General features: G+C 44.1%; 1 protein-coding gene across 2 annotated transcripts in view; it reads left to right on the forward strand.

Annotated features, from left to right (window-relative positions):
• wry (delta and Notch-like EGF repeat containing weary) overlaps positions 1-18,074 on the forward strand; it is a 34,103-nt gene that overhangs the window by 13,688 nt on the left and 2,341 nt on the right. The window contains exons 3-12 of one of the 2 annotated variants that reach the window (XM_065309733.1): positions 4,486-4,667; positions 4,722-4,891; positions 5,296-5,414; positions 6,602-6,755; positions 11,455-11,688; positions 14,893-15,035; positions 15,416-15,538; positions 16,531-16,633; positions 17,116-17,270; positions 17,764-17,882. In XM_065309733.1, the coding sequence (XP_065165805.1) occupies positions 4,486-4,667; positions 4,722-4,891; positions 5,296-5,414; positions 6,602-6,755; positions 11,455-11,688; positions 14,893-15,035; positions 15,416-15,538; positions 16,531-16,633; positions 17,116-17,270; positions 17,764-17,882 (1,502 nt within the window). Of the gene's footprint in view, positions 1-4,485; positions 4,892-5,295; positions 5,415-6,601; positions 6,756-11,454; positions 11,689-14,892; positions 15,036-15,415; positions 15,539-16,530; positions 16,634-17,115; positions 17,271-17,763; positions 17,883-18,074 lie in introns of both variants that reach the window. The other variant, XM_065309732.1, reaches the window with a different exon arrangement.

An 18,074-nucleotide genomic window follows, 5' to 3' on the forward strand; every position in this document is an offset into this window, starting at 1 on the left:
GCAAATTGGCTCGAGTTGCACTGTAACACAATAATTAGGCGGCAGCATATTCCGGACGAGAGATAAAATCAATATGTTACATTTACTCTCACACATACACACACACACACACACACACACACACACACATAGCATAAATATGTGTGTGCGTTGATAACGTCGAGTATTTTTTTGTGACTGTCATGAAAACATTCCCGGCTGCGGTCGAGTGCGAAGCGTGGTGGAGGCGCCGGGCAAAGTAGCAAACACGAACTAATGGCGCGTGCAAAATTGATGCCGGCGACACAAAAACGTTGATTTTATCTCGGTTTAAGTAATATTTGTGTGCTGCGCTAATCTATTTTGGACTCTTAACGTATTTACTAGATGGTTATTATTATTTTTTTCTCTGCTGGCTAAAACTCGTTAAAAGTTTTCTTTGAAATTCTCACATAAGCACTTTTAGTAGTGCTGTAGTAAATGAAATTCTCTGACGGTGACGCCATAAAGCCAAAACTAATTATACGCTTCCATTATGCATCGGCTTTTTCTTTTGACGCACTTACCGACTGGATTAACAAGGTTATAAATCGTTTTTTAATGGAATTTCGGCGGATCATATTCAGAAATAATTGCAAATCGAATATGGTTTGATTTGATGACCGGAAAAAAATGTTGCTGGACTTTGTATGTGTGCTTGACCCAATTCCTTGGAATTTTTGGTAAAAATGCTGTGGTGAGACTGGCAACCAGCCGGCGACGAGCGGAAAAATCCAAGCCGGGGAGATCGCTCGCCGGAATTTATCGTAATAAGCGCGTATAAATTCCTCGGCAGGCAATCTCGCCCACCACCACTACCACTACCCGACGAACGCGTGCATGATGGGGGCAAGGCTTTCCGATGCAAATGAAAAGATTTGCCTCCGCGATTTTATATTCATGACATTTTTCTGTGCGCGCCGCGGCGCACGGGATAAGTAGATTTTATTAGCGTTAGCTCGTCGTACTGCCCCCCGACAGGCCATAAATCGTTTATTTATTAACTGATTGCTCTTTGCTGCGCGCTCTCGGCAGATATTCGCTGAGGCTTTCAATTTTACGTCTTCACTTAGTTACGATTAAGATACAAAAGCGAAAATAATTGGATTTTTTGTGTGTGCTTGGAAAATATTTAACTTTTCGGATTTGTTGAGTCAATTTTTTTTCTTATCTGACAAGCGATTTTTTTCTCTCGTGAATTTGTAATCAATTATTATCAAATCGATTGACGCATAAATCAAAGCATGACCCTTCTTCGTCCTAATGTGGAAAAGCTGAAACTGTGCCAGCTGCGACATAATTTTTCTTTATTTTCTCCACACAAAAAGTCCAAGAGCAAAGTTTCGGGGAACATTTGCGCGCACATCCCGCGGCATGGTTTCTACTTTTCGCTGGGTCCACAATTCTCGGCTATATCGTTAAAAAGCGAGTTTGGAAGAATATAAATATGCGGCGCGACGCGAAGAGAAAGAAGCAGCAAAGTTTGTCGCTCGATAAGATACTCATACACGCGAACCGGACACGAACAGACACATGACTGCAAAAGTTACGCCGAGAGTTGAATTCCGTCTAGAGTGGGAGGCGGTGTAGAGTTCGACAAGAAGTGACCCAGTGGCGGCAGCGCGGGCGGCGGAATGTCTCGCAAAGCGCATTAGGCCATGTGGAAATATACAAATCCACTGGATGCGCGCGGATGCAGGAATGCGAAGAATATGAGGATATAAAAGTTTGCCTTCCGGCTTTGGCGCAAAGCAAAAATGCATCGTGCACAATGCACAATACACCCACGAACGTATTACGTTATATCTTTAGTATCTTTTCTATCTAGTTATATTACTAGCGAGGTGAAATGCCTCTTTAAATTTAAATATTTTGCGGCGGTGGTTCTTTTGAAGCCGCCCGGAAGAAGATGACATATTGGGAAAGTTAGTGGCTCGCATATTTTCCTCACCAAACCCCTCCTCTACTGGCCCCGGGGCCAGGGAGGTAGAGGCGCTGCTACAATTCGCAATTTGTATAAAACCGCCGGCGCGTCGACCGCTCGTAATATATTTGAAAAGTTGGCGAATTTATATTTCGACGCAGGCGCGTGCACGCAAATGTGTTTCATATCTGCGCGCCGGTGAATTAAAGTTAAACGCGTGTTTGAACAGTGAATTTCTTGGCGAAATTCTTCGCTGTGCATCGCGGAGAATGGGAGCTGTCGCATGCGATGAATTATTAGTCGAGATGAGCCAGCCGCCACCGGCTGCGGACCGAAGGTCTTTAAAAGCTGCTTTTCGCACATGCCAAACCTTAAAAGGAACCTCGAAAAGTTTGACTTTGCTTGCGAGAAGAAAGCGTAACGTTAACGTTAACGAACAAATGAACTCGGGGGGCCCGCTGGGTTTGGCATGACACCCCTGTTACCGGCGGCGGCAATTAAGTCTCTACGTGCGTGTGCGTGTATATTCAAAGCAGTCGTGCGCAGGACGCGAACGCCGCCCGCCGGCGTGTACATTCACACACATTACATTCGTACAAGCCGAGGGATAAAGAAGTGAATGTTGCCGACGTGGTGTGGCGGTGTGGCGGCGCAGCAGTGATTCGAATGTGAGGGCCGGGAAATTGTGCAGCCGAAAACACGCCATTATTTCCGCAGATGTTACCTTTTCGCTAATTGCATCTTTAGTACTTCGGTACTACACAATTAACATTCAGATAATGAACGTGAAAACCAAATTTTCGCTTCATTTCGGATTTAAATTCAACCTTCCACTACGTATGTTTAATTTATATTTTGCTCATCATTCTCTTCTGGAATTTGTTCATTTGCATTTTAATTCAAGACGATGATAAATCCGGGAATTGATCCCGAAATTGATGGACCAAATCAACGCTGGCGTCGCGTCTAATGTTGATTACTAACTAGAAGCTTGGCGCGGTGTCTCAGCGCGTGAACTAGAGCTTGAAATTGAAATTAAACCGAGGGCGGCGAACGATAGCGATAGTGATTGCAATTACGAATCGCCAAATCCGGAAATCTGCGCGCGACATTTACATGACGCGGTCATTAATTTCCCACACGGCAAAAATAGAATTAATTATCATCCGTCTTTGCGCTTCCTGCACGCGCACGTCGTTCACAAATGACACTCTTGACGTCGCCGGGCGCGCGCTCCACTTACTCTCCGCGTCCTTTGCGCGCGAATCCGTGTTTTTGTCAAGTCTCATCCTCGTGCGATCTCCTGATGCTAATGGCAACTCATACTCAGCGCGGGCGCAAAACACACACCAACGCTGTGTGTCAGGTTACACTTTCCACGCGGGTTCTAAGCAATGTGAAATATTAAAATTTAACTTCTTGAATGTCTAACAGTCTAACGCTTTGCTCGGCGTGTTCTTGCGCTCGCGTTGGGTTTTATCTCTGGTCTGGCAGCGCACGGTCGGTTAATGTTATGGCACATTGTAAATTACAACTCAATTTTCATTAGTGTCGCGCGCACACGCAGAGGTCCGAGGGGTTTAGGTGTGCTGCGGGGGCGGCAGACTACTCTTAACTTCTAACTGCCTCAAGAGGTACGAGTAGGGTTAAAGAACACAGCATTGGTCCGCCTCAGCAGACGCTAACAGCTCAGTTACTCACCTAGAGAAACTCGTCATAACAATTTCGCAGCAAGTGTAAACGCAAATTATAACAAATTATCACGCAGTATTATAAGTTGTTATAACTTTATGTAATTACTAATTAGTCAAGTTATTTTTTACCTGTAGGCGTCGCATGAACGGATGGATCGTTAGTTGATTCAAACTTTTAATCCGGCCATTTTTGTACAATAGGACTCGGCGGATGCGAAACAGGCCGGCAAATGAAAAAAAAAAGCCGCGCGCTGTCGTGTCCTGCGCGCCCCTCGGCCTCGCCTATTAAAAGTTTTCCCAGCTAAAAGAGTCCAGCGACGCAAAAAAAAGTTTAAATTTCCGGCCGAGATATTCGCCAGCCGGGAATTTTGACTTTACGCGCTTGTTTCCGAAAATGAAAAAGTTGAAATTAATAATTACCGAGCATTGCCTATTTTTTTTTAAAATAAAACATTCCAGATTATCCAATTACAGTCGAGTGGGTACAAAAATCGAATTTTGTTTCGTGCGTCGTAATAAAGCAAACGCAATGACCGATGACCAATTGACGTTGAAATAGTGTTCGCCACTTCTCACTTTGCACCCCGATCCGCACGAATTTCGGCCGCCGGAACGCGCTCAATTGGGACGAATGGGTTTGTTGTGTAACGCATGCATGGCGCGGCCAACGAGTGCTGATAAAATAAATAGGATCCCGTTCGTTCGTTCGGCAAATTCGAATCGCGCGGCTAGCCGAACTATTTTGCAACGTAATTTACTCACAATTGCATCGACACTCGACCGTGGTCGAAATAATTTTCGCCCGCCAACGATAACACCGAAATAACTCGACTCTCATTAATTTCGCAGATCCCCGAGGAGTGTGCGAACGCAAACGATCGCTCTACTTGTCTACCGGCGATATTGTCCTGGGAGGGATCCGCTGAGATACAAAGCGGGGACGTGCTATTGGTGCGCATCGATGATTTGCATCTCATCCAACAAGCGCAGAAAAATCACGAGGTTATCACTAATAACACACCACAAGAAGGGTATAAATATTATTTTAATCTCCAAACAGGTATAAATTTTATTATTATGTGCAGAATGATGCAACAACCTCTGACAGCTGTTTATCAAGTCACACGTACTGGTCATGATAACTGTGATGTCACCGAAGGCATCCTGCTGGACATCACACCGTTGAAGATCGACGACCGCAAAGTGGTCACACTTTACGACAAGGATCTCACCGAGGGCATCAATCTCCTTATTGGTAAGATGCATTTTACGCGAACACAAATACCGGATTGTGTGACGAATGCTCAATACTGATTTCTTATCGTCCTAAGTCGGGTGCGGGAAGGATGCGCACCGTTTGTGTGCCGCTCGTTGGAACGCTGGTTAGATTTGCACGTTTCCGGCGTGTCGCGGTCGGAAAGCGGCCGATACCAAAGGGATGATAGGGATGTGAATGTTTGTGTTTAACTTTCACGGGATCCGCATTCACCTACTACACCTTCCGGCGTGCACCTTGCTTATGCGTAATAAACCATAGGCTCAAGGGATCCGAAAAGATCCACTTGGTAAATTTACCAAGTAATTTAAACCGGCTTGACTCTGGTGATAAATTATTATTTTCCAATCATTTTAACTGCGTGTTTTTATGTTTTTTTGCAGTGGTGTCAAAATTGTGGGGTAAGCAGTGCGTGCGCTTGAAAGTGGTTGTCAAGTCGGACAACTGCGGGGAGAATGAGGACTGCTCCGGCAAAGGACTTTGCTACTCGAACGTCTCGATGGTAAGCGATGCCCTAACCTAATTTGAAACCCTGCGCCAGATGTTTCCAAGCCACTCCGAACCACTCAACCACTTAAACATTCACGAACCAAGTCTCGCTTGCCCTCTTGGCTGGACGTGTGTTTGCGTGCGTTAATTATTTATTGATGGCGATATTCACTCTGACTTACTAGAAATAATTGAAATCATTCTTACGCATTGCTTGTTATTATACTGCGATTATTGCGTCGGATGACAAACGATGGCGCAGTGTCATCGTCACCCTCGCAAGAGCAGGAAATGAGAGAGTCTCACAATATTGCGCGACAATAACGTGTTTTTCATCGCGACGAAGAGAAATCTTTTCGAGCACTGCTTGGCTTGACCGCGAGTACAAACCAGAGACCGATTGTTGACATTCTTTTCTTCCCGCGGCGGTCTCGTCTAGGTTCTAGAGTCTAGCACCGTCGAGTGAAGACCAGGCGGTCGAGTTTCTTTGAGTTGTGCGCTTCGAGTGTGTGAAGCAATGGAGATGGCAGAAATGAGGAAAATACAACTGAACAACCCCACGTCGTTTCGATATCGAATCGAGGAGAATCACTTGAATGACAAGGAAGCCATAAAAACAACAAAGCAACGTAAAGAAACCGGGACACGCGCGCGCGGGCAAAATCGAAGGTTTTTACTGGTTTTTATGGTCCTCAACGAAGGACGCTCGCGAGCGTGGCGGATGGGAAAACGAGAAAAATCAAAGGCAAACGGAATTCTAAATAAAAGCCAATAACGACAAAAGACAAAACATCACAAAGCCAGCGGCTAACAATCAAAATGTTGTGATGTTCAATTCGATAGTAGGTACTTTCTGATTGGAAAGCACAAGCACCTTTGAAATCCGCTAATTTTCCTCCTCGTGGTGGCATGATAAGTTTCTCAAAGCGCGAGTGGCAAGATGTGAATAATCCAATTCGAGCCGGCTCCCAGTCGAAAGGGGACAAAAGCATAAAGTTTCCCATTTCGTCTTTCGGCTCGTTTCGCCTTTCTCTTTGCCCGCCGTGCGCCTTCGAGCAGAAGCGTGCATCATTTACATCCAGCTGGGCCTTGTGAGTGAGGGTGGGTTTTCTCGGGAGCGCAAACAACGGGCGCTGCCGCCAACAGCGGTGTAGCTAGCAATCGCAGGGGCCAGCAACAATATCGTTGTTTATTTTGCAGGAGGGCTATGAATGCCAATGCTGTCCTGGCTTCGTTGGCCCACACTGCGAGGAACAGGACGCCTGCTACCCGTCTCCCTGTCGCAACAACGGCATCTGCGTCGACATTACGCAGGGCCACGAGGGTGCGACCTTCCAGTGTCTCTGTCCCTACGGTAAGTGATCTTCAACTATTAATTTTACTATCAACAAGGCACAAAAACATCAAAAATTTTAAACAAAAATAAAATATATCATTTAACAATAGGCAATCTACGCCGCGCGTCGGGTTTGTGCACACGCGGACTAATTGCGTATTGATTGGCGAGCGATTAATTAGAGCTGGGACTTTCGCGCGCCCGCATATGGACGCCGAGCGTGTGTATGGGGTCTAATCGAATTCCGTTACACAATTAGTGTCTCTTCGCTCGACTTGCACGGGCACGGTGTGGGCGAGTGTGAACCGGTGACGAATTACAGAATAAACAATTATTGCGATTCAACCGAGCGACGCGTGTTACGCCGGGACACGCCACATTGTGCGCACGATGTTGTACATGCCGCCACCGCCGGAGCAATTTATCTATAATTTATTGCCGCGCCACACCTCACTGCAAAGCTTCACGTTTCTTTGGCGATAATTAATTAACTTGCTTTGCTCATAAATTAACAAACACACTCGGATACAATTTAAATCTCAATTGGACTAAATTCAGCATTCGGAAAAATAAATTTTGATTCCTGAATTAAAAACGATATATTATAAAATAGTTTAAAGGTTGTGTTCATAACCAACTTGTCGTGAACTAGTTTGCCAGTTTTATAACCGATAAAATTGTGTAGTAAACATTTTTCACACATTAAATGTGCTCATATCCGCGCGCTTGCGAGGATAAATTGCGAAATTGCAAAACGTCGAAAGTAGCGCGGCGGCGGCGAAGACGACCGAAAAACATTATCGCCGCTTCGATAACGTGCATCATGGCGGCGGCTGTCTAACTCGCGCGCATCTAGTGCATAATGGAAATAGACGGAAATAGACCGCATCGGAGGCGTCAAACGCCTCGCAAGCGTCGATGGAAAACTACATTAACTTCGTTTTTGCCGGCTCGCCGCCGCCGCCAAACTACTCCCTGGCGTAGACGTCGTCGTCGCTGACACAATATGCCCATCCGAACTTTACGCATCTAGCGTGTCATTCGTGCAGTTAGTGTTTGAGCACATTTAGTTTTTTTTCCGACTTGTTCATGATGGAAAGTCAGTCTAGTCTAGTCAAGAAGTTGCTACACTTTCAGCTCTTCAATTTTTCTCGACTAGTCTCGGTTGTCTCGGTTGGCGGCCGTATACTGTTTCTAATTTCCCCATGCACGCATCCATCATCTTCATTTTCATCATTATCTTCGCTCACTTCTTTCACATCTCGCACTGGGAGCGCCAATATGTTGACTTTTTGTTGTTCTTCTTGCTACTTTATAGAATAAAGCGCATGAAAGATGATGTTGCTGATGACAACAACAAGTGGTAGTAATAAGTAATAGTTGTTGTGATAATAAAATCTACTTTATGAAGATTTACACATAAAAATGTAGAAAGACGCTCGCATAGCATCTGTAAACATACTTATACTCGAAGAAAAAGATTACATACGAGATTTACTCGGAAAATATCCAGGATAATGATGTCGGAGTAGACAATTTTGAAAATTGAAGGATTTGCCTTGAAATGTCTCAGGATTTTAACTTGAAATGCGTCTGCGAGTGGAAGGCGAGGAATTGACGATCGTAAGATGCCGGTATTAAATGCAGAGTGCACGCTGATGCACTCAAGACGTTTTCGCGAGCGAAATTGAAGTTGTGAGTGAGTGCTATGACGAATTCACGCCGCGCAGATATGTATCTCGATTGAAAATCGTATTATGTGCGCCGATACGATTACACAATTGCGCTCGCCGAGTCGGCAAACAAGACGCGCTGCAATGCAGTGTCGCAATCAGTAGATAGATTCCGCATCGCGGCGGATTACTTGCGCAACGTTTGTCAACCAACATCAATGGGACACGAATTATACCGGAAACCGCTACCTCAAGTGTCGGTGTTGCGTGTACAAACAGTATTGTATATTCAAAGCAAACATTCATATTGTAGGTATACTCGTATATCTATAGATATAGATACATAGTTATGTCTTTGAATTTAAAAATTTGTTGTTTTTTTTATTTTCAATTTTAGTATTTCACATCGTGTGACCCTTGATATTTTCACCCTATGACTGTTGTCCCGCTAGTTATGTTTATGGCACATGTCGAAGAGCGTATACGACTCGATAAATTGCTTGATGGCGCGGTCATTAATCGAAGTGCCGGCCGGTGTGGCGCGCACTCACGCCCTCAGCCCCTTTGACCCACCCGCGCATGATGGCTTGCTCATAGAAAAGGCATTTACCCTCTCGCATTGTTTGCACCCGGGGTTGTGCACTCGATGCGACCCCGTGTCGATGACGACCCAGTAGCACACTAGCCGCCGCTGGATTCTGTCGGTGACATTTTATTCGTCGGAGAAATAAAAATAAAACGCTGCTGCCAGTGCAGCGCATATTTCTATATTTATTTACATCCCCGCGGCGGGACGACGCTTTCATTCGCATGTCTGCATCGCAGACGCACATCATTTGTCTTCTGGTGGGAACAGCAGGAACGCCAGACGCACAAGACGGATGCGAATGCGTGGCATAAATTAACCTGTCATCGAGATAAAAACGTGACACATCCTAAGCATACACCTAGTATAGCATTTTATTAAGTAAGTAAATATGGATGAAAGTTTCTAAATTAAATTTTCTGATTAATCTGATGGTTGTAATTAAGAAAGTTCCAAGATTATTTGCCAAATGTAATAATTCCCTGACAAAACGTAATCAAATCGACGCGTAATTATTACAAGCGGCTCGGCAGAGACGCTGGGACACAAAATCTGTTTAGTTTAAACAATGCGGCGGTCGTAATGAGCCGAGGCGGCGGCGGGCGTCCAAAATCCCTTCTAATACCATATCTCGGCGGTCGCATTAACCGAAATGAATGCGACGCGTGCGTCCCGCGCCAAAACTCTTCCTTCTGCTCCTTCTTTCAAGCCCCAAAAAGCGCGCCTCTCTTTACTTCTACTCCAACGCAACGCCTTCGAAAGTTATTAAGCGTTCGGCGTCGCGCGTGATGCGAATTAGACGTATATTCACAAATCCAAGCTCTCGGGCGCAATTATTTCAATATAAATCTTGTCGTTACAATTATGCTGGATTAGCCAACTTTGAGATTAGGTACACGCCGGCGGCGACGCACTTGAACATCGTGTGGAAATGTGTAGGAAATGTGTTTGCCTTTCAGGTGCGGCGTGGGTTTTCTTATTCTTTGTTGAGCGCTGCCGAGCGTTATTGAGTTTACGAGTTTATGTTTCGGATTGTAAAACGAGTAACGCCGGCAACTTTCCTATTGGGCTGGCGAGGCGGCAGGTTTTCGGTAAATGGTGAATAAAGCAGGCGCGCGCGTCTGATTATTTGGCGGAACACGTTCGCGTCGGGATAATTAGGACGAACATCGGCTTGGGTCGCGTCCTTTTCGCAACTAAATCACTAGACAAGCAGTGAGGGGATACGCTGGAACGTGCCTCGCAAAAGTTGCAACAGCAGCAGTACAGAATTATATTTAGTAAGATTAATAAATTTAATGAATAGTGAAGTTGGCAACTTGTGTATTTAACGGTAATTTAAAGTAGATTTTTAAAACATTTATACATTGTTAGCATTCTAGACTAGTGCGGTGTAATTTTGTTGTTTGTGTTTATTTTTTCGCATTTCTTTGAGGTTGACCTCAATGAGTTTTAATTTAAAACGTGACGTGTGGTTATTGCCGGCGAACGAAGTAGGAAAGCGAGGAGCGCGCGCGCACAGATCCGAGAAAAATATAAGCCGGGATTTAAAGCCATTATTATCTGGGCTGTCATTTAGGAGCGAGTGCGCGCGCGAGCACACGACTTTCATTTCCGGCCCATTACGTTCGGTCACCAATTCTTTCATTGCACTGTCTCGGCAGTCCGAAACGTCTCTTTCTTTGAGCATCTGAGCAGTTGAGCATTATCTTCGCGGTTGTAAAATTGCTCTCGTGCAATCGAAAACGGATCACCGGTCAATTCTTCGATCAGATACATTGCAAAATAGGATTAGGTCCTTTTGGCCCTCGTCTAGTTCCATCAGCCATCCGTACAATAAAAGAACTAGCCGTCCTAAAGCCTGTCTTTGATGTGGCGCGCCGCTTTATTGGCGGCATATTGGAAAAGTTGATGAGATGCTGGCTTTTTCTGTGTCGGTGGGCTTTAGATTGCAAAATTGCGAATTGGCTCGAACAAAAGTTGCGCATGCACAAGACGCGGGATGCACAGGTCCGATTCTAGTTCAACAAGCTTCTGGTTAATTTTATGCCGGAGCGCGGAAAGTTGCCGGCGAGTTACTTAACAACTTCGAGTTGTGGGTGATGTGGTGCGGGGGCGGCGGAGGAAATTGTGCACCACAGGATTTAATTTTCCAAACACTTGTGAAACACCGTTACCTTCGCTTACCTCACTGGAAGAGTCGCTAAGGGGCCGCGCGGCAAACGAACGCGCGAAGTTTGCAAGTTTGTGAAAACAACAAGAGTGCAGGCTTGCATTTGCACCAACAGTGTCAATCTTTGAAACTCGCCGAGTTAAGTAGAGAGATTTAAATCTACTTGCCAAGAGTAACATGTGATGTGACGCAAACAAGTGTAATGCATTTTAAATCCATTCGTTAGAAAATAATGTTTTTGAAAGCATCTTGTTAATAATTCGTGTATTTTGATGTTATTTTCAGGCTACACGGGAAAAACCTGCGAGGAAGAAACAGATCCTTGCACTTCGATGCCCTGCCAGAACGGGGCCAATTGCACGTCGACGGCGGGCAATGCGACAGCGTTCCGGTGCGAGTGTCCCAGGGGATTCGCGGGCGCGCACTGTCAGCACAACCTCAACGAGTGTGAGTCCTCGCCGTGCGTCCATGGCATCTGCGTCGCCCAAGAGGATGGTTACAAATGCTTCTGCCAGCCGGGTGAGTAGCCAGCTCTCTAATTCCCATCTCCGATACGTTCTTTTCTGCATTAATCTTGCGACTTGCGCTCAGCCAATTTCAAAATCAAACAAATGCGCAAACACGCCCAGGGAATATTGACAGCGCTAAAAAGAACAAGATTTGTTTGAGAGAATTTTATTCCGGTGCGCAAATGTATAAAATCAAGTGAATTGTTTTATCCGTCTTGCGTCTGTACGATTTTTACGCATCGTCGACGAAACCGATATCGCATTTAGTCGAAAACACAACGAAAAGCCTGCAATCGAGACGTTTGTTTATCGCGCGGCGTGTTTGGCTCCATCGAGTGGAAGCAGATCGAAGATTTCATTAGAGGAAAATTGTTGCAATTTAGATTATCTCTGTGTGTGCTTCCCGGGTTGAATTCAAGCCCGGCTCAAGACGAGATACGTTCGCAAAAAGGGAGCCGAATAAGACGCATCTTGTGCCTGACGGCAGCTAGAAGCAGTTTTCGCTAGCGGCTGAAATGGATGGTCTCTATTAAGCCACTCGTGCGACGGTGTGGCGCGGGGCTCTTATCGAAATATGCGCCCGACGTCGAATTTTTCCCCGCGCAACTTTTTCGATAGGATACGTGTCGCTATCGCGATGGCAATCGCTGCAGTGTGTTCGTAACGGCTTGAACGAACCAGCGAAACTTGAAACGAACGCTCGCGCGCTGCCAATTTTTATTTATCGCCGGATATGCGTGTGTATCATGTTCGCGCCGACTCGAAATTGCATTATCACGTTTTCTATCCGCGTGTGCCCGCGAGACGTGCCACATCGCGCGGAACATCTAAATAACACCGCCGCTCGCCCGCCCGCCGTCTGTCGTAAATCCGATTACGCCGCGACGCCGACGCGCGACAAGACAAGACGCCAGACAACAGACAAGCGGGGGGCGGAGATCAGCGAAATGCACGACAATCAAATTTACACAAATGCGCCAGCCCGCTGGAGCCTGTCGTGTGTAAATCAAGGAAGCGCGCACGAGCCAGAAAGACACCTGAAATGCAGCGTCAAGCTGATATATACTCCTGAAAAATAAACCTTTTGCGAGATAAGATGAACATTCTGCTTACGCCGTAAAAACGCACTCATAAATCCTTTTTGTTTTAAATCTAAATTGTTTTCAATTTTATCACGAAATTAAATTTCGGTTATCTTCACGATACATTGAGCTTGAAGTTTACTTCCGGAGGGTGCACATCTGCTGATAAATAAATCGTCGATGGTTTCGCTTTGCCGGCGATGACCGGAACGCAGTGCTCTCTATCTACTGGAGTGCATCTTGCTTCACTCAGGTTTGCGGCTGTCAGGTCAAACGGACATAACGAAAAAATGTTGAAATTGGTGCTTGAACGGCGGCAAACTTCACCGCGCAAGCCGAGCGTTACAAATTTGCGGTTTGCTCGGGTGTCCCTATTGGAAAGCGACAAATTTTCCCACGCCCAGCATCATAAAATCATTAATCTCGCATTTATCAAGAGCCGCGGGCGGTGTAAACATGTGCTAAGTTCATTTTCTCTTTTTCCACTCCGGGAAAATTTATAACTTTTTAATGCACCTTGCGTACTCACACAAAATATGAACTTAAAATATTTTGCTTTTAATATTTTAAATATTTCATCAATTTAAACATGAATAAGCCGCGTGTAAACCGCGCTACGATCGGATATACGATATGGTTTTGTACCTATGGAAAACGAACAATACGGCTGATAATTGGATAAACAAGCGAATAATATCAATTCATCAGGATCAGGTTATAGCAGCAAAACGCCAGCGAACCAAAGCCGGCAAAACCGCAAAGTTATCCGCGCCGGTCATAAATTTGTAACGCCCGCCTCGCTGGTTAGTTTCGAGCGCAAGTGCTAATTGAATAAACGCTTCTCGCCTCGTGCCGGACGTGCAAACGTGCGCCCACGCCAAAATTAGTCAACTCAAATACCTCGCACGTATTTGATACGCCTGCAGGTGATTGCATTAATTGAAAACATGCGGCTGCGTTTACCCGCAATCTTACTGTTTGACGTGAAAAACGTAAATTCAAGTATTTCACTGAATATAAATGGAGATTTAATAATATCATTTGTTATCAAATTAAAATGTATGCCTCAAGTTGTATCGCATTACCGCCGTGGATGTTAAAACACAAAGAGTAAAAAATAACAAGATATAAATCACATTTATCGCATTTATCTACATATCTCGCCTCCGCCGCCGCGCGAGCTGCGAGTAAATTTGATTTATCGGTAACGACGAGCAATAAAACGCGTTTTATTTTTTGCGCCTGCATATCCTGTCGCTTCTGCGCGCGATTCCTTTATTTTTACGTTTCTATATTTAGCATGCGCATCGTTTCCATCTTCACAGCTCGCGACGTATGTGCAAAGCAATCGCGTTGCATTGAATAACGCGCCGGGAAATATGTAATAAACGTTCAATTCAAGCGCGAAACTTTACTCGATTTGCCATTGACGATTGCCACTCGACGCCGATGCCGGAGCGGAATCGTCAACGATGATTGCCAATAAAAATGATAACAAAATGAAAAAGTTTCCGATTCAGATTTGCAGTAAACGAATTTTATTCGCTGGAAAAAAACGTGGCTATTAATGAGTTGACAAAGAGACGAATAAGAAGCGTTGGAAACGTGACCTTTTCGAAGAGTGAAGAGAGTATTTTTTATAGTTTAATTTAACGTGTCGCGAGGGTGGCGAGACGTAAACGTTCGTCACGTTGGCGGTTGCTTCTTTTCCATTGTATCAAGGGGTGGAATTGAAGGATTTCCACGCGGTAATAAATGACCGGTCTTGTTTTCCTCCGCGCGCGTTTCACGCTTCTTTTCTCCCTTTGTAAGCCTCGCGCATTTTGTCCACGTCGTTTCATTAGTTTAATTCAACATTTATTGATTCTCCAGGCGAATAAATGTATTTTGGTGAAATAAATAATGCAAAGTTTGGTCTTATGCAACCAGCTTCACATTAGGTTATGTTGTTGGTTAGACGTTGTTTGTTCATCTGGTTGCATAACGTGGTACATTATAAATGCACGAATTGTGCAGGCACCGGAATATCGAATATGAATGCGAATGTGAACCGCGGGGGCGGGCATGCATGCAGGACTATGAAAGGACATGCATTATTTAAGCGTTCGCTTTGTTTGCTTTGTCTCGCGTAGGGTATACAGGGTCGCTTTGCGAGTACGAGTACAACGAGTGTGAATCGTCGCCGTGCATCAACGGCGGCACGTGCACGGACAGAGTCGGCGGCTACTCCTGCAGTTGTGGGCGCGGCTTCACAGGAAAACGCTGCCACATAAAGGTAGGCTATAGTATAGGTTATATTATGTCATTTTTGGTTGATTTCAAATGATTTCTATTTGTGTATATGCCAATTGAGCTGAAATTCTGTTTTAAATGAAAATTGCATTTTTCAAAAGAATTTTTTTTTAATTTTAATTGCTAATATTTATATAGTAGTATTTGAACAGTTTGTAAACTAACCAATTAAGAGAAATCTGTAGATCCATGTTGAATTACCGTTTGGAATTCACTAGAAATTACTCGCCAATGTTTGGAATATTCTGCATATTTGCCCTGGACCTTTGCAAACAAAATTATCCTAGTCATATAAATAATACTTTGCCGTTGAATGGCGAAAGATTTCCTCGGGTTAATGAGGGTTTTCCACCTGACCCACAGGTGGATCTGTGCGAGCCGAACCCCTGCTTTGAACCACGATACTGCTTGGACAAGGGTAACAACTACACGTGCGAATGCCCCAAGGGATTCTCCGGAGTGGACTGCCTCCTGCCGACGAGAGCGGTGAGTAATCATTTTCGCTCGCGGACAACCAACATTCGCAGTAATTCAAATATGTTAATCAATTTAAAAATTTGAATTACGCCGTGAACTGTGTTTTTATGGCTGCGAATAAAAAAGAAGGTTAAATTCCAAGACGTCCGACGCGCACCGATTTGCGAACTCATTTATTATCGACGAGACTCCGACGGCGGCGTCGAGACGCCCGGCATTAAAAGCGCAATTTACCCACGGGCGCATTTTAAGCTCAAGCGCGAGCGCTCGGAAAAAATGAGAAAATTGCTTTTTAAGGCGTCGCGGTGCAATCAGTGACAAGGTGTATTTACTAACTTTGAGATTAAGCCACTCACGGTGTTACATTCATTGCGCGCGCTACCGACACCGCGCGTCGAAATCAATCAAAAACTTTTCGGATGAAAAATAAGCAGATAAACACGCAGATAATCTGCAAACTTTTAATTAAAACTCACAAACTAACCTGGAAAACAAAATATGAATAATATATTACACTTTTAATTAAGTTAATTAATATATTATTCTGCAAGCACAATATTTTTTTTAGTTAAAAATATATTGTTTTTATTTCGTCCTCGGTGACATTTTGTTTTATGCATTTACGATTGGTTGCATTCAACGCCGCCGGACGTACGGACACATTTAGTATTTATTGGTGCATAAAATTTTATGATTTTTCAATGTAGTATCGGCGATTGGCGCAAATAATTGCAAACGAGTGCGATGCGTTCGTATCACTGTAAAGCCGAAATCGTTTGAAGCGTAGCATAAATTGCAATTTTGTCTGTTAACGAATTTTATATATTTTTTAGAATTAAAACCGTGCTGTGCAATATGAATGCTTACAAAATAAATTAATTGTGTTTTGTAATATCGTAATTTTTATACGTCAGCTTTATTTGACGCGAAATTTGTTCACGTTGTTTTTCGCCGGGAGTTTGTCTAATGAAATTTAGTTTTGCTTGTTTTGTCTGCCGCAGGCGTGCAGCACGAATCCTTGCGCGAACGGCGGCACGTGCTGGAGCAGCGTCGATTCGTTTTACTGTGCCTGCAAGGCTGGTTACACCGGAAAAACCTGTGAAGGTAAGACGCAACGAGGTCTTGGTCGAGTTTTAGTTTTCCCTCGAATAATAAATAGCACCATTCGGCTAGACGTTCGACGACGCGCACCGACACTAATACGAATTTAATTCCATTCCGAAATACAAAAAACAACAAGAAACCCTTCACGCTTGCGGGAAAATTGGGCAGGACGCTTGAAACAACTGAATCGAGGAAACAATAGAACGGACATTACAACAACAACAACAACCAAGGCGCCTGTGTCGTTTTGTGCTGCGAGAAATCCGTTAGGTGTAATGTGCAACATTAAAGTAGACTAATGGGGATGAAAGTAGGCGAAATAGACGGAAGTGGACGGCGTGGAAATGGTAAGAGGATGGTAAAAGAATGATAATGTGAAAATATCCGACCGCGAGCAGTGGAAATAGGCGTTTGTTCACTTTTACGACTGCAATTGCTTTTTTCCTCGGTCAGTTACTGACACTTTTTGGGGCTATTTGCAGATGAATTCGTCGTGGAGAAGATTTCCGACGTGGACACGGTGCTTGCAAAGACAGACGACATGGAGATTCCCCTAGGCATTCGTCTCGACCGAATTCACAATGTTTACATTGCGATGGGCACGTTAGTAACAGCCATTGTCATCGTTATAACAATTGTAAGTAAATATAATTTACGACAAAGGGGCGAAAGTGAAATTTTATTCAAATATGCAGAGTGAAGTGGTGGGAACACTTACTTCTGGCTTTTTACAAGCACTTAATGAAAGATTAAAGTTTGTTTGTAATTGAATACGCGCAAACTTTGCTGCGTTTTGTTTGGTATGAGAGTTTAGTTGGAAGTGAAAAGAAAAGTCATTTCAATTTGTGTTTGGCTCGAGTCGTCTTTTCAAAAAACATGTCTTATATCTTTATAAGAACATCAAAAGCAGATGTTGAAGAAAAATTAGTAGTTTCTTGTAATTTAAATTAATTTCTTAGAAAGTAAATCCAACATCATTTCTTAAAATTGCATTTATATAAAAGTACTTTTAAAATATGAAGTTTTGATGACCCAACTAGACCACTTAATTCTACTGGGGATCTGGGTTGAAAGTTGAACTGGTTGCCTATTTTTAGAAATAAAATTGTCCTAATTCTGGCGTTTTTTAGGTGACCGTTTGTCATTGTCGAGTGAATAAAACGTACAAACGTTTTGCGATGCGAGCGAAGCCGTCGTGGTGGCCGAGTTGGCACGGACGACGAGTGCCCGAGGTCGTACCTACCAATAGGTATGTTTAAAGCCTTTGTTAACGTCATGGCCAGACCTTGACACAAGAACCTTCAACATCTAGCAAATCTTCCTTCTAACGTCCAGTTTTCCAACCTTTTTTTTATATCATCTGAAAATAGTTCTCTACGTTGGATCTCAGTATATTTAATCATGTAACTTTTTACCTTTCTGATTCATTTTCATACAAAGC

The sequence above is a fragment of the Atheta coriaria genome, unplaced genomic scaffold, assembly GCF_025399875.1.
Source record: "Atheta coriaria isolate IRGN ID8LTWV9N9 unplaced genomic scaffold, Caltech_Dcor_3.1 hic_scaffold_8_pilon, whole genome shotgun sequence".
In the NCBI taxonomy this organism is placed as follows: Eukaryota; Metazoa; Arthropoda; class Insecta; order Coleoptera; family Staphylinidae; genus Dalotia; species Dalotia coriaria.